This window comes from Labrus bergylta, chromosome 1 (genome assembly GCF_963930695.1).
Source record: "Labrus bergylta chromosome 1, fLabBer1.1, whole genome shotgun sequence".
NCBI lineage: Eukaryota > Metazoa > Chordata > Actinopteri > Labriformes > Labridae > Labrus > Labrus bergylta.
In genome coordinates this window covers 1,922,526-1,946,854 of record NC_089195.1, presented here as the reverse complement: position 1 = coordinate 1,946,854, position 24,329 = coordinate 1,922,526, and the positions used below count along the sequence as shown (strand labels likewise).

General features: G+C 37.4%; 1 protein-coding gene across 1 annotated transcript in view; it reads left to right on the top strand.

The window, feature by feature from the left end:
* Positions 1-3,286: 3,286 nt before the first annotated feature.
* The window catches only part of vwa11 (von Willebrand factor A domain containing 11), a 36,333-nt gene continuing 15,290 nt past the window's right edge, over positions 3,287-24,329 (top strand). The window contains exon 1 of the mRNA XM_020641675.3: positions 3,287-3,309. Coding sequence (XP_020497331.2) covers positions 3,302-3,309 — 8 coding nt within the window. The 5' untranslated portion in view covers positions 3,287-3,301. The remainder of the gene's footprint in view (positions 3,310-24,329) is intronic.

Sequence of the window (24,329 nt, the reverse complement as noted above, 5' to 3'; positions counted from 1 at the left end):
TGTCTCACATTTATTTACAGTCTATGGATAAAACTTTGTTAATGTATTTCTCTGCTAACACTGACAAAGTCTAACTTCTCTAACAAATAACTCATAAACATAATTGTATATTTAAAAAAGTGTAGTTTTAAGACTTTAATTAAATATTTGTGTTGAATATAATTCGTTTTAACTGTGTTGTAGAAAAGTTAAATGTTAACTTACTGTTTGTAGAGTTTTCTCAGGACGAGCAGGAATAGTTGATGATAGCAGCCTAGCTGTTAGCTATGCTGTGAAGAGGACTGCTAACGTCGAGCTGAATGGGCGGAGCTAAGTCCCGCCGGTCCCGCCTTACTGCTGTTGCTAGGTTGATCCGAAGTTAGGTTGAGACTGCAAATCCAATATGGATGCGGCCGTCGATTGGACTCATTTTCTGCCTATGTCACAGACGGGTCAGGGTTCGTCCAGTAATATTTACAGTCTATGGGTGAAGTGAGCCGCCCCTAAATTTGTGCTCACGTATTCTGATCTTTATGGTAAATGCTCCGGACTCCAGAGCGAGCAGGAGTAACAGACAGAGAGAGCGAGTCCGTTATTAATCTCTTTTTCCAGGCAAAAGTGATAAATGCAGAAGTCTTACCCTGAAACTGGCTATGAGATACACGTGTATGAAACGGGAGCAAACAAAATACTGTTCAGGGAATAACTTCGGTGAAGTTAGTGTGAGAATAATACTGCGAGTCTGAGGTAACTTCCGTTTTTCAAAATAAGGTGTTTACAATTTAAAAAAAAAACATTTTTCTTGGAGAAAAAAAAAATATATACATATATATATATATATTTTTTTTTCTTTTATAAGTACACCATGGTTATGATATGGTTGTACTTAGTACTTCTTAGACTACATGCACCGGTACTATGAAGTACTTTTACTGTGTACTTTTTGAGAAATCCACTGTCAAAGTCCATAATAAAGTACTATAATGAGTCTTTTTTCTGACTGATGTCTTGTAAAAACAAATTCTTTCATAAGTACACAATGATTCTGATATGGTTCTGATAAGTTCCTTATAAATCACTATAATGAGTCTTTTTTTCCGACTTTGATGTTGAGGAGCTGTGCAGTTGTGCAGATATGTGCATGATTTGCAGTCTAAAACAGAGTGCAATGTAAACAGAAAATATATAAGTCCAGTGAGCGTTAATGTAACGCATCAAATCAGTTTCAGCCTTCACATTACTTTCATGTATTGAGCTGAACCGTACTTTTGGCATAAACCGGCAGCACTTTTATACAGAGATGTTCCGAAATTAAAATTTGGTCTCAAAGGCTGAATGTGCGACATTTTACACTTACTGTAAATATAGCAGAAATCCAGTATATCCTCTGTAAATATCTCTGTGAGTCATGACTGTCTACAATGAGTGTAACACCAGAGTCCCACTGTCTGTGATGTTGTCTGAACCGTATCTACAGCATGTTTACATGGACCGGACGGCCGGCCGGCTCCTCCCCTTGTGTATAAAAGTTGTTGAAAGAGTAACTAAACCCTAAAACCACCTTTTTCAACTATAAACCTCTGTATTTGAGTATTAAGTAGTGTTATGGATCAATCCAAGTCCCAATCTCGACATTTGAGTACTAGTACTTGTATTAGAAATGTGCAGAGTGTCTGCCCTTCCGTTTGAAAAATTCTAACGGCTGTGTGGAGTACAGTATTACGTAGTCGCATCCCCACGTCACTAAACCTATAAAAGCCTCGTCACCCGACTCTGCGAACTGTGTGGAGTCAAGTGTGTGTGTGTATTTGTGTGTGTGGGGTAAACATTGTATCATGTTGCGGCTGATAACGGCGCAAAGCAGTGAGTGGGCGTGTCTTACCCCCCTGCCCCCCTCCCTCTCGAAGTTGATACATTGACATTCTAAATGCATTTTTTTAAATTCCAGGGCAGAGCAGTAGAGCTGAAAATATGGGGTTTAGTTCCCCTTTAAGTGAGGGACTATAGAAAAGAAGAATAACATACTCACTGCTTATTTGAATGTCACGTAAGCGTTTTTAGATCATGTTCATTTTGTGTAAATTTACATGCAATGTGAAGCTACAAGCAAACTAAAGAGCGCTACCATTAGCATGCTAACACAATAATGCAACTCGAGTTGTTTTGGTTTCATGCTGGTGCTCAGGGGCAACATCTACTGGATCAAAAAATTGCATATTCTTCCTTTGACGTATCATAAACATAAATAATGTCATAAAAAAAAATCATACCTTTTAGAATACACATGTTCGAAACGTATCTCATATTTTTTAATTTGATGGCTGTAGGTTTTGTTTGTTTAAATCTTTGTTAATATTTGTATTGGTTCAAATTTGAAGAACAAATATAGATGTATATAGTTGTTGGTGTTCATAGTCTTTGTAATTTCATATGTATGTTCTACAAAAGTGTTAATGTTTATAATAAATGTAAAAAAATGTCAATAGTAATTTTTTATTTGTGACATTATTAATATTTGAAAAATGCTTGTATGTGTGTTTATTGCAAAATATTAAAAGTGAAACATGTAGCTGTGACAGAGTGAATCAAATTGGTACTGTAACATTCAAAACACTGCAGAGAGCTGTCTTGTGTAAGGGATCTTGACGGTGGATTTCTCAGAAAGCACACAGTAAAAGTACTTCATAGTACCTGTGCATGTAGTCTAAGAAGTACTAAGTCCAAACATATCAGAATCATGGTGTACTTATGGAAGGAAATGTTTTTACGAGACATCAAAGTCATAAAAAAAGACTAATTATAGTGCTTTATTATGGACGTTGACAGTGGATTTCTCAAAAAGTACACAGTAAAATTACTTCATCGTACCGGTGCATGTAGTCTTAGAAGTACTTAGTCCAACCATATCAGAACCATGGTGTACCTATGGAAGAAGATATATATAATTATTTTTTTCTCCAAGAAAACTGTTTTTTTTTAATCGTAAACACCTTCTTTTGAAAAACGGAAGTTACCTCAGACTCGCAGAATTATTCTCACACTAACTTCACCGAAGCTATTCCCTGAACAGTATTTTGTTTGCTCCCGTTTCATACACGTTTATCTCATAGCCAGTTTTATGGTAAGACTTCTGCATTTATCACTTAAAAAAAAAAAAGGAGATTAATAACGGACTCGCTCTCTCTGTCTGTTACTCCTGCTCGCTCTGGAGTCCGGAGCATTTACCATAAAGATCAGAATACGTGAGCACTTCAAATTTAGGGGCGGCTCACTTCACCATGTAAACTCGAGGAGCAGCCGCAGTTAAGAAGCTGCACTTCACATGTCTCGGTAAGCTAGCTTTTCACTTCATTACATGCGTGTGTGTGTGTGTGTGTGTGTGTGTGTGTGTGTGTGTGTGTGTGTGTGTGTGTGTGTGTGTGTGTGTGTGTGTGTGTGTGTGTGTGTGTGTGTGTGTGTGTGTGTGTGTGTCTTAGCAGAAAAGTTATTACTGTGTTATTTTCCTAAGACCAGCCTGCGCAAAATGAAAAATATTTCCTTTCCTGTGCAGGCAAGATACTTTTTTTTTTTTTTTTTTCATGATTTATTTTTGGGCTTTTTGTGCCTTTATTGTAGGGATAGGATACTGGATAGAGTCCGAAATCAGGAAAAGAAGTCATTTAAGGATAGCTTTCTGATAAAAAAGGACAGCTGTCATTAAAAGTAACACATGAACTCCAAGTGTTTGTGTCGGCGTGTCCCCCCCCCCACCCCCCCAACTATTTGTGTCTGTTATCTGTCTGCCTCATCTTTAAAGACTTCTACTTCTACTAAGAGTTCTACTTTCATCATTTTCGCGCAGGCTGATCTCGAACTCGTTAATTTACGAGATTAAATACCAGATTATACCAGAAAAGGTAAAGGGGTAATAATGGATTTGAAGTGTCTAAAAATGTAAATTCTGTTTGGCGATTTTTGTTTTGGATTTTGAAAATTTCAAAAAAATCAGAGAATCGAAAAAGACCTCAAAGTACTTTGAGTTTTCTGTTTTCTGTTGTATCATCGATGTGTCATCAAAATTTCCGACTTTATTCTCGTAAATTTCCGACTTTAATTCTCAAAATGTATATATATTTTTTTAATGTGGCCCTAATCCTCCGTTGTGGTAAACTAATATTGTGTTCTGCAGAAAAATATATTAATGCTTTCAGCAAGGGAACACCGTAAAAAGTTTGACTGTTAGTTACTTAAAAAAATTAAGGCAACAAAGTGACACGTAAATTTATTAAGTAGATTTAAAGTTCTTCAACTTTAATAAAAACTACTGAATTATTTAACCAATTTTAAAAAAACTAAATGAGTACATACTATTTTAAAAATGTATTTAAATGTATTGCATTTAGTAATATGATGCCAAAATATGAGTTATATAGCAAAAAAAAATTAAGTAAATCAAACACAATTTCTCAAGAAAAAGTTATTTATATTTATGGGGTAACTGAGGAAATTTAACTTTTTTTTAATTATGTATTTGGTGGAAATTAATTCAAATTTACTGAAAATATAGTGGAAACTTATTAATATGTACTTAATATTTGGTAGAAATCTATTTTAATTTACTAATTGTTGAATCAAAATTGAATTATTTTTATGGATAATCTACATAAAAAATATTTGGAATCACTTAGTAACATTAATAAAAACAATCAATTCAACATATTTACATGGCCTTTCCTAATTATTTCTACCTAGAATAATTGATTAAATTTATGCTTCATTAAGTATCACAGTGCTTTAAATCTATTCAATACATTTGATTGTCACTTTGTTGCCATACATTTTCTAAGCACAATCTACTCAATACTTTGGCTTTTTCGTAGTAAGCTTTACTTAATACCACAACAAAAGATCACAGTGCATTAAAGGACAGTAAAAAACATGTATTATAAACAAGCTTATAAAACCTTTTTTAGTACTATATTATGCAAATATAAAATATTGGGAGGAGCTACAAAAAAAAGGCTGTAAACCATGTGTACTATAGGCAAAGAACATCCACTGGCCTTATGGTGTACCATTTTGGTAAACAATGCTTAACACAGAGTCTTGTTCACATAGTTACTAGGCTCCCATCAGTGTACTAACAAAGACCTGTCATTACTCAAAGATTCAAAAGCTTATAAGCATTTAACAACACTGCACAATAAACTCTGTCCATCACAAGCACAGAATATTCTTAGCTTTTTTTAAAGTACTTAGCATTTGAACAATATTTCTGAACTGCAAGTGAAATTTCTGGAATACCCATTTAAAAATTTTGAAAGAAAAAGTGCTTCCTGTGCCAATATTGAGTCAAAAAAACATTAGAAAATCCTCAGACGAGTTTGTTTTTATCAGGAGCGGTGGAATTAATGCATTTAACAAGAACTTGAACGTCTATGATTAACACCTGACAGTGACTTTAACATCCACCTCATTCTTCAATTGTCCCTTTATTCAAGCTAACAGTTTATTCTTGAGGCTGGTAACTTTTGGGGACAGCTTTGAACTATCCAGTTCAAGAAGGAGTTTTTGGAAAACTTCAAATGTGTATCGAAGCTCCTTTGGATAGGCAAGATCCACTGCATATGTCAGCCCAACAAGCATGGAGCAGGCCCTGGGAAAGTTCTTCAAAGAGTTTTGACACCGTCAACCACAATTCCAATGTCTTCAGGGTCCTCTGACACATTGGTCTTGATTCTGTAGATCTTCATGCTTTGTACAGCCAGGTCCCGTGCCACACTGTCTTCATCAGCATCCTGGAATTACAAGAATATTGTGTATATCAGACTGTACAGCCACAGACAAAGGTCATTATTATAAACTCAGGCGATCAAGCTAATGAGCTCTAATAAGGAGGGAGTATTTATGTATTTAACATTTTTGAATGTTGTTCCTAATGTGCCTGTGTGATCCACACCTTATTTGTTTTCACCTGGCTGCAAAAACTAATTTCCCCTAGGGGACGATAAAATTGAGGTTGATTATTTAATAATCACCAAATTCTCTTCACCCCTTTGGACAATATAGCCTTGGTCTATCAAAGCTATGGCACATAGTTCACCCTGCTTAAACCAGTGACTAAGGCCCTGTGTCCAGCTAGCGTTTTTTCTGGGCAGTAAAGCGCTGGCTGTGCACTCGGGAGCGTTTGCACGCATCCATCCTCTCTCTATGACAACAGTTTGTTGACAACGGCAGCTGTAAGACTGACACAGCTCTGTTACTTTTTACTGCATGTTTTATATTTGAGATTATTTTTTACCCAAGCAGAAACGGAGCAAAGAGGATGTGAGTACAAGATACGATCTGTAGGAGGCTAAAATACGGGGTATATCATAGATTTTGAAAAGAGCGTCTGTGACGTCAACAGCGCCTTTCTGAAAGGTTGAAAGATTTTTAACTTGAGCACTCGGAGCAGCCGCATAAAAACGGCAGAGAGCTTGTTTTCTTCAGGCGGCTGCAAACGCTCTCTACCTATTGAAAACAACTGAAGAAAGACGTTGGCACTAAGAAGGTTTGGTTGTTGTTCTACACCTACTCACTAATAGCTGCGTAATGAGCACATGCAGTTCTGTTTTTAGAGGAACTGCTTGTTGCCAGTTTACACTACAACAGAGTTGATGCTGTTTAAAAACTTAGCATTTTCATTTTTCTGTTGGAAAATGGAGCCAATGCAGAAGTCCAAAATCTGTAGAAATACATAGAATTACCTGAACTCACACACACAGAATGCATAAAAAAAAAGTTGCATCAAGGTCTCTGAATAAATCACAACTTGCGTTAACACTGACAGCACTTGCATTTTTTAAGATGGACTTAAACTTACATCATACTCTTTCAAGAGCTGATCAGTAGATTCCCCAAGATAAGCCAACAAACAATGAATGACAGCCTCTCTACTCTCATCGATGGTAGGACTGCTGGGAACCTGAAATAAAAATCAACCAAATTCATGATTTAAAATAATCATTTAACCTTGAAACTGTTTAAACTGCATTTTTATTATTAGGTTAATAGAGTTTGTTAGCTGGCTAACTGGCATATAATTCCTGTACTAAAAGTACAAGACAACAATGCATTATAAAATAACACATGGCTCTTTTTTGGAGGGAGTCACAGAAATTCTGGCTAGAGAGATTTGTTTGACAGCAGCATATATGTCTGCTCACATTCTGCATGTAAAGCAGTCAGTTCTCTGTGTGATCTGGTGATAGGCTGAACTTATGTGATATCAGACCTTTTTGTTATCATTATCATTATTCATGGTTAAAGAGAAACTGGTGAGTTATTTTAAATGAAGCAACAGATAAATGGCAGCATAACTTGTTTCTGGTCACATGACTGACATCGCATACCCTTGCAATGTGATTATTGAGCATGCGCAAGAGGCATTAGATCACATATTTTCCAAATCCTAAAATTGGTAATATTAGAGTAATTTGACCACAAAATGTCTGAACTTCAATTTGGCCTAACAGAAAAATTGTTTGAGGATACCTTGAGTAGGATGGACCGTAACTTCAAACCCATACTTCCGCCCTTGGAGTGGAAGATTTTCAGCAGTCTGGGAGTGTATTCATCAAGCTTGAACATGAACTGGGATTCAAGGCTGACCATCGTGATCTTAAGAAACTCATCCTGAAGCTGAGAGACAAACAAGAAATCAGTTTTAAACCCTAAAGTATTTCAAGTGTAAATATTGTTCTTACATTTCTTTATACAACATGTAATCCCCAGTCCTATCATTATTTGTATGATTTGTATTAAAACTAACTATGGATTCTTTACCTTCTGGGTTAAATCATCTAACTATCCAGCTGGTTAATATGCTTCATTCAAGTACATTACATCATTTCATATGGGAAGTTCCACACTTTAAAGGAGTATATGAAGTTTCTTACCACTAACAATTATTGTTTATAAAAAAAACCTTCTTATCCACAACCACTAGTGAATTCATTTACAACAGAAAAAAATATTTCTTAATAGCATCTATATGTAACTCACATGAGATGGCTCAAAAAGAGCTGGCCATCTGGCTTTGATGTCTTCAATGCATGGTGAACAGTTGATGATTTCATTTCTTCTGTGGGCAAATGTCTTTGCCATTTTTTCTTTTATTATCTTGTTGTTGTCCCTCTTCATGACTTCACTGAGCAACTGAATCCTCACTTGTTCTTGACTGTTTTCATCCTCACCTGCTGGGTAAGGAGGGAGGTAGTTGATCTCAGCCTTTCGAGGCTTTTTCACATTTTTAGCTGACCTCTGGTCAGCAGAGCTCTTGCGTTTCAGTGCATTGCATAAAACCTCAGGAACACCATAGCCACGAAGTTTGGTGCGATAATTGGCCATCTTGTATTTTATGCTTTGTTGCCAGCCGTAGAATCCAGAGTACGAGCCAGGTTCCTTGAGACATGGAAATTTTGTGACGAGAGCCTCAGCAACATCGCTTATTTGAGCACTGGATGGATAGGCAGTGTATGTATATATATTTTCAGCTAGCTTCTCAAGTACATCTGCCTTGATTTTTGAGATAGTCAGGAGAGTTCCGCTCTTCTTGAATTCTTCCATGGCTCTTGCGATGTACATTTCAGTTTCATAAGCAAATTGGGGAATGGGAAACGTTTTTGGCCATGGCTGATATCGTTCTGTGTTACTGTGCCTCTGCAAGATAAGAGTGTCCTGTGAGGAAGAAGATCCAGTAAATGACTCTGCAAGTGATGCAGAATCACAGTCAGTAGTCGTCTGGCCAAAGGAACTGCTTAAACTTTCATCAACTGGAAACAAGTTGAGAATGACCGAAGACGAGTTGACCACCCTTATTGTGTCCTTGTGTTTGATTTGGTCCGTTCTTCTGAGAGTAAAGAAATCCTTGAATTCTGGGTCAAGATATTGAAGACTGAACTCGTCAGATACACTAAAAGTCTCCTTCACAACAGTTTGCAGCTCCTCCACAGTGGATGGGATGCCTGATGGAAGGATCAACTTCTCAATTTGGTCATCAATCAATATTCTGAGTTTTGCCTCCATCTCTGTGTTCCTCTCAAGACTGTGAAAAGACAAGTTCATTAGCATCACAGACAGAAGCCCAAACATATCTATAAATATTAAATTGATAGTTAGTTAACCTACAGTAAAAAAGGTTATTTTGCTCTTAACATAAAAAGTATTTGCAATAATAACTAAAATAAACTATAAAACAGATTGAAATAGCAAAAGACAAGTGAGGATTCAGTTACCAAATTAAGTGGGCTCATGAGGGACAAGTCAATAAAAGAAACAATGGCTTAAACATTTAGAAAAAGTACATGAACTAAAAATAAATTATGGTTTCTGTAAATCCGACTCTGAGTTTTGTAATGAAGGGTTTAATTCATAACTAATCAAAAGTAAAATGTATTTTTTCTGTAATTGCAGTTGAATCTATTGTTTCCTCATTTTAGTGTTCATTAAGCAGCTAGAAGTTGTGCTGTTTAATGGTGAGAATCACCATTTTGTCTCCTGTACTGTGAAAGTGCAAGCTTTGAGCAGTATTTTTTCCTTTGGTATATGCTTACGAAAGCATTTATTTACCATTTGTCAAGCTAACTCTAAACTCTATAATAACTATAATGTACACAGACCTCCATCAAACATGCTGTTTATACGCATGTTGAGTTACAAAACATTGCTTTTTTATGTAAAAATAATTATCAATTCCAATAAATTGCACATGCTAAAATTGGGGTTAAGATTAAATAGGCATCAATTATACAGCCTTCCTATCAATTTACTGTTAAAATTATTGTTTGTTTTTATTGTCCACAACAAAATAACTATTGAAGCAAAATATCTAACTATCAATTTACTGTTAATAGATGGTTATTCTCAGGAGCTATCAGTTAGGGTAATATGTTAAGGTTATAGCATTAGTATAATTTAATTACCTAAAAGGAACAGCGGATGTGACGTTTGAGTGTGACCAAGCGTTTTCCTCCCACAATGTATGCAGGCAAGGGGGTACACATCACCAAGTTTCTGATGCTCCAACAGAGCTATTTTTCCAGTGTCCTCCAGTTGAAATGATCTTAGATGCTCTTCATACCAAGCGGCAAGTAACTTCACGATAAAATGCACACAGTTGTCCAAAATTGCTATCTGACTAATCTCTGCAAAGTCAGGTAGTCCACCAGTAGAGCCAAAAGACAAGATCATCCCAACACCATACTTAGTTCCATGGTAGGTGATGGTGTTTGCCATCTGCACGGTAGACAGAAGTGGTGATTTCTCTCTTAAAGCTTCTTGTAAGTCTGAATGTAGCACATCTAGTGGCACCTCAGATATTTTTGTAACACACAGTGGCTGTTGTCCATCATCTGTGTGCTTCTGGTATGCCATCATCATTTGGTGTCTCGTTGAAAGGGTCAGCAACACATTCTTGAAGTTCTTGGTGTGCCTCACAACTTGCTTAAAAAAGCTGTGTTTAGCTTCAAAACGCATTGTCCATACACCAACCAAAGGCCCAAAGTGTTCAATCAGTGAAGGTTAATGTTTCAGAAAGTGGTGTTTGGGTATCAGTTTCTCTTCAGGAAAAGCTTGTAAGAATCTGTCACGATGTTCAGATATTTTAAAGTCCAGGTATGCAATAGTTTCTACTGTGTGAACTGGTGCAACAACCAATTCAACAATGTCTTTTATTGTTAAAAGAACCTGCCAGGCAGAATCACCTTCTGGTACCCTTGAACCGACAATAAGTGGCAAAAGCCTTATTAAAGCCCAGTTTTCATGGGCATTTCCCCCTATAGTTCTTCTTTGAGTGTAGTTCTGAGGAATTGCTTGAGGGCTGTTAGCTTTGTCTGTGCCCTTATAAGGAAAACGTGTTATTAACTCATTTAGTACAGTCAAATTAAAGTACTTCCTTTTGGTTAAAACCTGAATTAACAATGCCAGTTCTCTTGGGACTATACCTTCAAAAAGGTCATCTAGTACATCTGGTGGGTACCCAGAGACAAAATGAAAATGACTCAATTTTTCAGTCAATGGACATGGCCGTTTTACACCAAAGCAATGTGTTAAATTAGGATTGTCACTCAAAGCTTGCAAATGCAAACTATGGTCTGTCTTTGTTCGAGATGGAAATATTCCAGTACGCACTTCTTGGTTTTGGTACTCTGAAGAATGTCCAAGACAAAATCTACAGACGTATGGCCCTGTGAAACTTTCAACTAGTGCACTTACTGAATGTGCACCTAGATTATCAGCCACAACACAAAGTACAGTCCCTTTAATCTTTTTTCCCACCCAGGAAATGTAAACGCCCTCCTGTTCTAGAGTGGCAAGATCTGCCAAGAGTGGTTCTAAAACTGCTTTGTATTGAAACTTTTTGACATCAACAGCTTTGCAAAGTAAAGCTAGGTGAATTGAGTTTAATGCAGACCGAAACTTAGAAGGCACATTTGCCAAAACCCAATAAACTGCAGTTACTTTGTGTTTTTTCCTCGAGGTTCCTAGTGGGTTACACACTTCAAAGTCATCAACATAAAGGATTATAGAGAGTCTGCTTTCCTCTGATGCAAAGAAGTCATTTTCCTTGTAAATTTTACCATCAAAGATGGACTCGATGTATCCAGTTCTGTTCAAATGTCTTGACAATAGTCCCTCTGCAATGTCTTTGTTCTTCAAGACTTCCTGCAAAGTCTCAAGGATAGGCACATATTGAAATGTCTTGTTTTTCAGGGGATCAAGAATATATTCAACAGGGTCAACACTCCTGAAATGCTCCAAGTGCTGTACTAATCGGATGTGACTGGCACAACTGTTCTGCCAAGTCAGCTATAATAGCCTGGTCGACAGTGCATTTATTTGACTTTAATGTTGAATCAATGATATTTCTGACAGCATACACAGTTGCTGAAGATGAAATGAAATGAAGGTCTTCAACCAGAGCATCAATGCATTTCACTGAGGCATTATAGATGCTTTCTAACTTAAGCAGAAGAAGGCCAATTCTTTGAAGAACTAAAAACGATGAACTTTCCTGATCACAAGCTAAGCTGGTGCCCTCACTATCACTAGACTCTTGGAGATCAGACAACTCCACACTCTGATTTTGGTGACTTCCGTGCATGTCTTCCTTGAAATCACTCAAAGAACAGGACTTGTGTCGCCTGCTTTTGTGTTTCAAAAATGTGTTGTAGATGTTTGTCCTAAAGTTGCATCCTTTAAAAACACAAAAAACTGTTTCATGGCTCTTCAGATGATTTCCAAGATGCTGATAGTAGTCCTTTTCTGTACAAGAACAAGCTTTGCAAACTAAACAGTTAAAAACAGCTGGCTGTTGACAGTCTTCAGCTGCATGGTATCGTGACAAATGTGTGCGAAGGGCACTCTGCGTTTTAAATGAATAAGGGCATCCTTCATACAGGCACGGCTGGGATTGTCCACAACCAAATGTTGCGTGATGTAGTCTGTAATGCTTTAGTAGATTCCCCTTTGTGGTGCACAAAGACTTCCAGATCTTACACTTCCATCCCATAGATCCAAAAACTCTGATGATAAGAAAAACTCATTTTATTGACCATGTGAAAAACGATTTGCCAATAATACCAATATATCTAATAATTAATATACATCTTAACATTTAAGAGATAAATTACCTTACTTATTAGTATAAATTATTAAGTATTGGTTGTTGTTGTCGAATAAGTTACATAAATTAAGTTGATAAGGAGTTTTTATCAAACCGCTAAAAATGTTCACACTAAACCTTTGCTGTTAGATTATATGTAGGATATTAGTTGAATGAGTATCATGATCTGGATAGAGGCCTGTGTATATTAACTATGCTGTCACACCATTTTAATGCAGTCAGATGAAACCAAAAGCTTTTTTTTAATCAGCTATCCTCAGAGTAATCTGTGTCAATGCAGAAAACATTACATAAGATTTTCTTTGGGATTCTTGATGGACATGAATTCAAAGATTGGTGTAAAACGTGAAGAACAGCAGACACTTGGAGTTATAGCTTACATAAACTCTTTAATTTATATTTATATTTTTTTATATTGTACAGGTCTAATTTACATACTCTGTGAAATGTGGTGTCATAAAATATCATCTGTTGCCAAACATACCTGTTGATAGACAGTCAGAGTTCCTCATCCAGGGGATATTTCTCTGTAAGATAAAAGGAGAACATTAACTTGTATTTATAGTAATTATAAGATAAATATCACAACAAAATGATTTAACTTAATAAATTATAATTTGTTTAAACAGTTTGTGACACCACCAAACCAAATTACCGTACAGATGAAACAAAACAATGCTGGACGCTATAGATCAGACACATACACACCTGGATAACAAGACAAGTTCAGACACTTTCATGACTGACATCAAATTATGGTAAAAAAAAAAAAAAATGTGTTCATAATCTTTGAATTCAAGGTGATGTCAAATCAAATAATGTTACCATTTATCATTAACAGTATTTGGAGATTAGTTGTGATCAGTTTTAGTGGCAGGAGACAGTCTGTGGGTAAAACATGATCAGGCTTTTTGTCTTTGTACTAGCTCCAGCATCTTGTTGAAAAACTGAAAAGTTTACTTTTTTCCCAGGATACAGACTTATCAGAATGGCTAATTATTTAAGTGTTGAGAATAAGATGATGTTCGCAAATCTTGATGAACTGATTTTTCAGATAAGAGTGCTGCAGCACGATTGACCCCCCTCTCCCTCTCCCCGCTGCCCTGCACTCACACACTGCTTCAGCACCAACAGGGCTTGAGGACGGTTAGCTCTTGTAACCTACATAACGTCGTGATACAAGACATGAATGGCTTTACGTGATCATGCAGCGTGCAGACAAACGGACTCATAAATATATTAGACGAGCGGTGGATTTTTCGTGATCATTTTGGCCAGATAAAGCCCTCAATGTTGTGTACCCTATGAACCAGAGTGTCTAAAACACAACAGTAGACCTTTGTATTAAAGCAAAGGAGGGAAAACATATCTTGTACAACAGTGCAACAAGAGAATTTTTTTTATATTACTCCCGGAACACGCAAATTTGGAAAGTATGAAACTATACGCTTCTTAAATAAAAACTATTACTTAATGTCAGGTGAGACGAAATGTTGTTGGCTTAATTTTTCTAACTCACCACAGACACTGTCCTTGTTCAGCCATGAGCGTTGAAGCAGGCGGTTCAAGTCGTAACATGTTCCCTCGTTAAGGTGTCTGTGTGTGCGTGCGTGCGTGTCTGCGGTGTGTGTGTGTGTGTGTGTGTGTCTGTGTGTGCGTGCGGTGGGGGGGAGGGGGGGGTTACGTATTGGGAAAAGAGTTAAAAGTAGCCTTTCGGGACTAATATGTGTGCATTAAAATGTGAACAGAATTCAGCGATAACTTCCACAGTCCTTGTTGTGTAGGGCTGTTTCAGCATGGTGACATATACCGACGTAGCTTGTTTGCTAGCTCCTTAAGGTTGAGCTGCTCGCGCTGCAGTTCGGTGAAAGATAAACATTTTTGGAGCTGATTTATTACATTAACATTATGATCATAATGTTGCACTGAAACATTGTCATACAACGTAACGTCATTTAGAGACCCATATTGAAGTCCTTGTCTCTCATGTTAATTCAAAGTCAAGGAAGGCTAACTTTGGACAAAAACAGTCTTATTGTGACTAAACAGGGAGTTGTAGGCTATTATTTAGTAACTCGCAGCAGCCCAAAAAATATTCAACTTCTACAAGCGCTTGGTACCAAACTGTTGACTAAAATCAGAAAAGCAGGTCTTACCTGAGGAAAAAGTAGCCAAGTCCTCAATGTGTGGCACTGACGATGAATGTCACTCCGTGAAGAGAAAATAAGTGCGCGGAAGTCTATAGAGACTAAAACCAAAGACCTCCCCTTAATTAAAATTAATCAATATTTTGCATTTGTCATGTTCCGATCCAAAATAATTACATTTCACATAAATTTTCAAAGCTGGTTTTACACACAGAAACACACACTCAATCGCTGTAAAATGTTACCAACAATTTCTTGATATTTGTTTAATTTAACAAACCATTAGTCGAAACAGCCCATAGTTTTTTTTATTATGTATATTTTACTTGAATTTATTTGGTGAATATTAATTAACCCCGATCTCAGTTTTTACAGTGAAGTAAATGTTTTGTGTTTTGTTTTTTTTCAAATATCTTTATTGATTTTCTGATATACAATAACAAAAATTACTCAACAGTTTCACAAAGGCGATCCGTGTGATAAGTGGAAGAAATAAAGGGAGAGATCATATCTCCGGGAGACCATACACAGACCAGCAACAAAAACAATACAGAGAAAACTGAATTGTAGTGGAACAACAGATATAACAAAAAACAAAAACAAATGTTACACCTCAGAAATAGAAAATTACAAATAATATAAATAAATCAGAGACAGCTTCCAAATTTTACAGTCCTGTACATCATAGCACCACAACACACCAACATATATCATGATATGTGTAGCTCCATAGGGAATCAGTCACGTACTCCTATGATCAATGAGACCCTTCACTACAATGCTTAGGTTTAGTCTATCTATCTATGTTTTCCCCGTAATCATCTATAAATGTACAAGTCCAAACACAATGAATAAAGGTCCCGATCTCAACATTACACTTCATGCACAGTTCAGATTTATTATGATCCATTCTATGTCTAAGTTGGGGAGTAATCTGCAGGTGGTGTAGAAACCTAAATAGAATAGAATAGAATAGAATTACTTTATTAATCCCAAACTGGGAAATTGTGGTCTAAATTTATTTTCTTTTAACCTGGTTTGCCTTTTTCATATTTAAAAAGGGCTTTATACCCAACCACCAGTATGCCCTTTTTCCTTCCAGTAGAGACTAATCTCTCCAGTGGAGAGGGTTGATGAGAAATACCTCCGTCTTTCCTGCTATTTAAAAATTATTATGTTCGGGGTATGTTATATCTCTTACATAAATGGTCAAATGAAAGTAGTGTTTTCTTTTCATATAAATGTCCTATGGTAACAATCCCTTTACTGTCCCACATCTCAAAGCCCTTGTCAGTGGTACCAGGAGAGTAAGTTTATGTTGCCCCAGACAGGCGAGAAAGAGGACAGTTGTCCCCCTAGTCCCTCTAATTTTCTTATATCCTGCCAGGCTTTAATAGTTGTTTGTATAATTATATTGTCACCAATAAGAGTTTTCATCTTCTTTAGTTCACAAGCAAACAAGAGACCTCTCAGGGGCTGATTAACCTGAAAAGATTCTAAATCAAGCCATACAGAGTCACTGTCATTTCTAATCCATTCAGCAATGTAGCCCAACTGTGAAGCTAATTGGTAGAGCCTGACATCAGGCACCGAAAGGGCCCCCCTTTCCTGAGGCTTCATGAGTCTAACTAGGCTCATACGAGGTTTCTTCCCGCTCCAAACTAAAGTACTAAACCAGCCATTTATTTCCTTAATTACTCGTTTTGAAAGGAAAATTGGAAGCATTTGAAACACATACAGAAGCTTAGGCAGAATATTAATTTTAAGTAACGAGATCCTTCCAAACATAGATAGTGGTAGGGAGTTCCATCTCTCAAGATTATCATAAGGGTGTGAAATTAGCTTTGTATAACTGATGAAGCAAGGGAGTTATCACTATTCCCAGATGTGTTAAACCCTGCGGTGACCACTTGAATGGGCAAGATAAGGGGGAGGGGGCATCATGTTTACCTAAAGGAAGAGCCTCTGACTTTGAGAAATTTGTTTTATAGCCTGAGAATTCGCTAAAGCAACTAATCAGATCCAATACTGCCGGTATTGATACATCTAGATTTGTAAGAAACAAAAGCACATCGTCAGCATACAAGGAGATCTTGTGAGTTTTACCGCCAACTGAAACCCCTGTGATAGTAGGGCTGTGTCTAATAGCCTCCGCCAGAGGCTCGATGGCAATTGCAAACAACAAAGGGGACAAGGGGCAGCCCTGTCTTGTACCCCGGCCTAGGCGGAAATAAGATGATCTCTTACCATTTGTTAGGACAGCAGCTAATGGGTTTTTATATAGCAACTTCACCCAGCTAATAAATGTGTCGCCTAGGTCAAGTCTCTCAAGAGTGGAAAAGAGATAGGTCCACTCAACCCGATCAAACGCTTTCTCTGCGTCCAGACTAACAACTACACAGTCTAATTTGTCAGATTGGGAAAGTTGAATTATATTGAGAAGCCTCCTCATATTATTGCAAGAGTTTCTGCCAATTATAAATCCTGTTTGGTCACTATCTATAACTGTAGGCAGGACTGTTTCTAAACGCAGAGCAAGAATCTTGGAAAGCAATTTAAGATCAGTATTTAATAGGCTTATAGGTCTGTAGGATCCACAGTCATCATCAGGTTTTCCCTTTTTAAGGGAATTCACACCCCAGCCCATCAGGACCTGGAACTTTGCCTGAGTTCATAGAACTCAAAGCTCCCTTCCTGCTCCGTTATCAGTTTATTCAGTGTTTCCTTTTGTAAGTCTGTGAATTTCTGACTCAAATTGGAGAAAAAAAGCTCAGGGAACTTCTGAGTAGACACGGGTTGCTCACTTTTATATAACTTGCTATAGTATTGTTCAAACGACTTGTTAATTTTGTCTGCGTCTGTTTTCCTTTTACCGTCAGCACCCTTAATGGCTGAAATGCATTGAGAATCAGATTTTTTATTTACTAATCTAGCCAAATATTTACTTGGTTTGTTGCCAAATAACTTTTGATTAGCAAATCTGATGCACTGTTCAGCTTTATGAGTTAGTAAGGAGTTCAATGAGGCCTTGATAGCTAACACTGTTTTCAAATTAGTCTCAGAGGCACTTTTCACAAATTATTTTTCTGCTTCTGACAATTTAATTTCCAACTCCCTCTGACGTTCAAGTGCTTTTCGTTGTTTACTTTTCACATATGAAATTATTAAGCCTCTTGAATATGCCTTACTCGTTTCCCAGAGAGTTGAAGGAGAGATACCAGGTGTATTATTAATTGTATAAAATATCCTAAATTCAGAGGCAAAATAAGAAATGAAGTTAGGGTCACTGAGCAAGGAGGAGTCAAATCTCCACAACTTGGTAGGAGGGCTACTCCCCTCATGAAGGGATTGAAGGAAAATGGGGCTATGATCTGAGATTAAGATATTTCCAATAGAGCAAGAAGTTATTTGATTTAATTTTGACCTGGGAACAAAGAAATAAGCTATCCTTGAGCTGCTCCTATGTACATTTTAGAAAAAGGAGAATTATTTCTCTCCCAGATGTGTGATCCTCCATACATCAAGATATCCCAGCTCCTCACACAACTCTATTACTGCCCAACTCTATTTCTCTACCTTGAACGGCAGTGATTTGTGGATCAATATACACACACCCCTACTATTTGAGGTATAGGACGAGACAAAAACCTGTCCCACCCATTCTCGTTTTAAGTTTAATATGTTTAATACAGAGTATTTCTGAGGTTGGAGGACCCTTGACTTTCCCAAAGAAGCAAGCATACCGGTTAAGATCCGGCATTACCAAGTAAAAATATCAATGAAAAATTATTCAAACTTAATTAAAAAAAAGATAGGCATAAAGGATGATAAACCCAACAAAAGTGGTATCAGCCACCTTCAGTTAAGTGACTCCCTGTCACTAGCTTAAGTATTTTTAAAAATACAAAAGGAGTAAAAGTGGATAGTAAAATATAACATATAACAACCTTTGAACACTGGTTGAAAAACTTTGCAAGATGATAGTGGGCATTTAACCTGTGTGGTTGAGACCTCAAAATAATGTTTATAGCAATATCAGAGCCATCTAATACAGGCAGAGCCTAGATATAGGCCTGATCCGCTTGTGCAGGTAATAAAAAAATAAATATCTCACCGCAGACTAATAGACCGTCACATCCCGACGATTAAAGGTGACAAAAGACACTAGCAGAAGAGAGTAATTCTAAATTATAAATAAAACGAGTACAGCTGCTACAGGTTAATGATTAACCATGAAGATAGGAAAAAGGAAAAGCTTCCAAACAAACATTAAGTATGCGTAAAAAACCCACATGGATCCAAGTGTTGGATGACAACATTAATAGCCTAAATTGACCCAAAAGAGGACATGGAAAACATGGGATGCCTGTTTTAAGATAAAATAAATGTACTTTCTCTCATGAAACAATAAGGAGAGCAGACAACACAGTAGGCTAACACTGAAGACTGCATATAAACAAGTCTGACCACACACAATTCAGTTCACCATTAATAATAATGATTGCATCAGAGCACCTCTACGGCCGCTCCAGAGAGTCAATATATGCAGAAGCTTTACCAGGAGTGTGAAAAGTTTTGGTGGCTTCGTTAACCGTGATCCTGAGTAAAGCTGGGTACAGCATGGCATAGCGGGCTCCTGGTACAAAGTCCTGAAAGAAAAATATTTTGGATCCTTCGCAGAGAACCTCTGTTCACGTCGGGCAGCTTCCACAACATTCTGACGGTCTGCAAAGTTGTGGAACCTGACGATCATAGCCCGGGGCAGCCTCGATGTGGCGGGGCCAGGTATACGGTGGCCCCGTTCTAACTTGACCCGGTCGGCTTTAGTTTCCATGTCAAGAATCCGGGGGATCCACTTCTCCATAAAATTCACCACGTCACTGCCCTCCAGTTTCTCTCTTATTCCAAGGATCCGCAGATTTTTCCGGCGGCCCTGGTTTTCGTAATCCTGCAGGCGCTCTGTCAGCTCGTTAACTGATTTAGTCAGGCCTGCGATGTGCTTTTCTGCCTCGGAGGATGTGTTCTCCACCGCCAGTATTCTGCCCTCCGCTTCTCCGACCCAGTCATTAATTTCTTACAGATGCTGAGATATATTGGAGTTAATACTGTCCAGCATACGTTCCAGCCCATTGTCAATCACGGTAGTGATATTAGCCGTTAATACCTCCATAGCCATGGCAATGGCTGGGTCTAATTCAGGTACGTCGCCATCTTGGCATGACTGAGACTTTTCAGCGGTGGGATTCTTTTTAGGTAGTTTCAGAGGCATTTTGGCGGTAGAACTGCTCCAAAGACATTACCCGGAGTTGTTAATACTTGAATTTGGCTGTTAGAATAATAATATAAAGTTATGAAATATTAAGCTAAGCCGGACCTCCAGCAAAACGTCCCCAAAATGTTTTATGTTTAATATGTAAGGTTTGTGTTTATTGTTACTCAAATACTGGTTAAACCTAAACAGTTTAATACTCAATTCATTTTTGATATTTGTACAATGTAAATCTTGTTAAACTATCGATTAGAATAAAACTATTCTGATGTTTAGATATTTGAATCTGAGATAAACCTTAGTGAAACCTGATTTAATATCAACATGATCAGAATAAAAGACCATAAGCATATCTGTAAACAGGACCCTGAACAGGATAATTTTGTGGCCCTATAGTATTGCAATCATAACCCTTGTGAATTTTATCTGTACCTCTTTTAACAATTATTTTACTTATTTAAGGCTTTATACGCAATTTTTTGATCCAGTAGATGTCGCCCTTGAGCACCAGCATGAAATCAAAACAAACGGCTGTTTGGCGACCCCTCCTCCATGCTGTAGCTTCCCTCTCTACTCCAGCAACACACCTCCAAGTCCAACCCAAGGGGCAACCTCCGGTCTCGAAAAATGAAGCCTATGCGGAAGTACAAAAAACTGCAGTTCCTCGAGGTTCCGCTTGAGGCTGGCTGCAGAAGCGCCGGAAGTGCCATAAGCCCACAGCCAAAAAAGCCTGTTTTTACCACAGGAATCAACATGTTTACAGCCTGGTTCAAAAAACGAGATATATCTGATAAGTTGACGGCCCCTTCTCCTCACACTGTGGGGGGGGGGGGGGTGAATTTTTTTATAACTCATCGGATTTTATTCTATTAAGGAAAACGGCTATGCCCATATTTGGTTGTGTCAGATTTGATTGACAGCTCTGCGCGCTGCATCTGTCTGTCAGGTCAGCAGGTCAGGAGGCTAACAGCTTGATCCGTCTGATTTCTCCTCTTTTTTACTTCGTTTGGAGAGTTTGTTTAACACATATCTGACAACATACATGGCTTGCTGTGCGGTTAACAGACCATCCAACAAGTTGATGCTTCAGTTTTTTTCGGTAAGTGATATAGTAGTGTTATATTTACTGTATACTCATGTGTCGGTATTTATATTTACGGACCTAGCTTGTTTAGCGTTAGCTTGTAAACCAGTCGGCTAACTGTAGCTCATTATTTACGGTCAATGGTTTAGAAATGTTTGTTGTTAAGATGTTGAAAATAATGAGTTTGTGTGATGTTAGAAGCTAAAGGTTCACCTCGGTGGTTAACCACAGACTGTAAATATGGTTATCTGACGTTATGATGAATGTTATACTCCACCTAAATGTGGACATTAAAAAACAAACTTTGTGTAGTAATTATCCGTCAGTTACATAAACTGAACTCAACCTAATCTGCTGTGTAGGTTATAGAGGATGACATTAAAGTTACATGGTTAATGTAGTGTCTTAAGATTTGAGCAAACTGTTAACAAATTTTAAAAAAACTTCACTTTGTAAGAGCATCTGTAACCATTAAGAACTATATTAATAACCATATTAATTTTCACTGAACTCATACACAGAATATAGCAGTAGAAATATAAAATATAAATAACATATGGAATGAAAATAAGATATAAAGCACATAGATATAAAGTATAAGAAATTGTTTGAAGAATACAGCCATGTACTGAGCTCATGTTAATAATAAATGAATTACTGTATGTTCTGTACTAAAGCACAGAGAGTTGGGACCTGTTAATGATTTAAATAATTCAGGTTGTATTTGTTTCATGTTAAGATGAAGTACTATCCACAATAAACTGCTTAATTTTTCCTCACAAAATCTGAGACAGTTTGATGTGGAATATCATTCTGCAAGTGAGTGAGAGAGCTGAAAATAGTATGATTACAATAATGTTTATCTTCTTAACTTTAAATAGATGTTGATTACCTGAATACTGTACCTTTGTTGTCTGGGTAGTACACTTTGCCATCCTGAAGACCCCTCACTAAAAGTCCATGTTCTCCTGGATCCATGTCACATGCTCGAGCTTCTTCTGAATGACTTTTCAACAGTCAAAGTTTTGCTGAGAGAAGATGGCCAGCAGATAAGACGGCAGTACATCAAGGAGCTCCACAAGCTTCAGGAGGAGGAGGGTTTGCACTTTGGAAGACTGTATTCATGCTGTTCAAATAAAACTAGATCTCCTCCAAACAACTTGCAATCAAACCATTTTCTTCCCATTTTAAAACCCTTTGTCCAGTTTAGATGGGAGAAGTTGATATTATGTGATATTGATCTGGGAAGACTACATTTCTAAATAATTTTTAACTGTGTTTTTATTCACAAGTTATTGATCTTATTTACTCTCCATGTATCTTGATTTAAGAATGGGGCTGTGTTTAAGGGCATATTTTTGCAATGACTCTGTTCCATCCCACTTTCAGAAATGAACTACATTAGTATTTGGTAAAAAAAAATGTCGAAAGAATAAGTTGTGTAAAAGTAGACTTCCTTCCCTTAGCTATTAAGTTGAGCATTAATGCACATTTTAGTCTTGTCATTTCAAATCTGAAATGTATACTCATAAGTAGACATAAAGGAGTGCATTTATATAGAAATATTTATTTAATCTGAAAAACAACATTAAAAAAAGTCTGTTTTTACAGCAGAGATGAGCATGTTTACAGCCTGGTACAAAACAAACAAATAGGTGTGATTAGCTCATGTCTCGATGGACACACTGTACGGGGGTTGAATGTTTTGATGACTCATCAGTTTTGATTTGATGAAGAATAAGAGTTATTCACAATAAGGCGTGTAGCTGACCAGCTTGACAGGCGGGTGCGGTGGAACGGTTTGTCAAGAGGCTTAAAACCCGCCTCAGCTCCAGCTCTCAGCCTGTGGGTGACATCACTCAGGCCATCCGGGGGAGACCTCCCTCACAGCGAGCTGTTGAAGAAAAGCAACTGAAGTCCACCCCAGAAGAACCAACAAATACAGATGTTGTTGAGGCTCAGGTTTCTTCCTCTGTCTCTGCAGCTCTCTGGGCACCTCGACGGACCAGTCACCAATAATCCACACTGTGTCTATAGGAGAAATACAAAGGTGTTCAATTAATACCTCAGACAAGACAAAATGTACAGTTAACTACATGTGACAGCTCAGGCTGTTTTTTGTTATGAGCCACATCTGCAGGAATAATATTGAACAAGGTAGCTGCAACTCATCATAATAGATGCCAGTCTTAAACACTATTTTTTTACTTAAAGTTTTTGGTGTGAAGCTGACACTGTCCACAGACTCCATGACTTCACAGGGTTCAATAGAAAACAAATGTCTTATAATAAATACTAAATAATTATTTTTCAATTGTCATGTTCACCACACCGCTGTTGACATCAGTAAATATAAGACACAGACATTCCTCTTTTTGTCAGAACAGTAACATGAACTGTATGCTTTGTAATATTGATTTCCTCTGGATGTCTCATATTTATTTACAGTTTATGGATAAAACTTTGTTAATGTATTGCTCTGCTAACACTGACAAAGTCTAACTGCTCTGACAAATAACTAATAACCATGATTGTATATTTAAAAAAGTGTAGTTTTAAGACTTTAATTAAATATTTGGGTTGAATATAATTTGTTTTAACTGTGTTGTAGAAAAGTTAAATGTTAACTTACTGTTTATAGAGTTTTCTCAGGACATGCAGGAATAGTTGATGATAGCAGCCTAGCTGTTAGCTATGCTGTGAAGTGGACTGCTAACGTCGAGCTGAATGGGCGGAGTTAAGTCCCACCGGTCTCGCCTTACTGCTGTCGTTAGGTTGATCCGAAGTTAGGTTGAAACTGCAAATCCAATATGGATGCGGCCGTCGATTGGACTCATTTTCTGCCTATGTCCCAGACGGGTCAGGGTTCGTCCAGTAATATTTACAGTCTATGGTCCAACCCCCACTCAACTCGCGTTCGCAAGGAGTCAAGCTCCAGCGGTGGATAACATTTCCCTTGTAAAAGCTTTCTTACAGAAAAATGTCAAGTGACGAGGTAAGTAAGACGTTTTTAGTAATGTTATTGTTAAAGCGTTATTTTCTATATCCCGAAGATATTCACCTGTGTTAGGAGCTATTTTTTATATTCTACTCCACAGTAGGCGAAAGTAATTTTTGGCTTGCAGTTTGCACTGCTGCTGCTAGTTAGCCATCTTTTACCATTAGAATAATTTCGGTAATTGTAAATTGCTAGAAACAGCAATG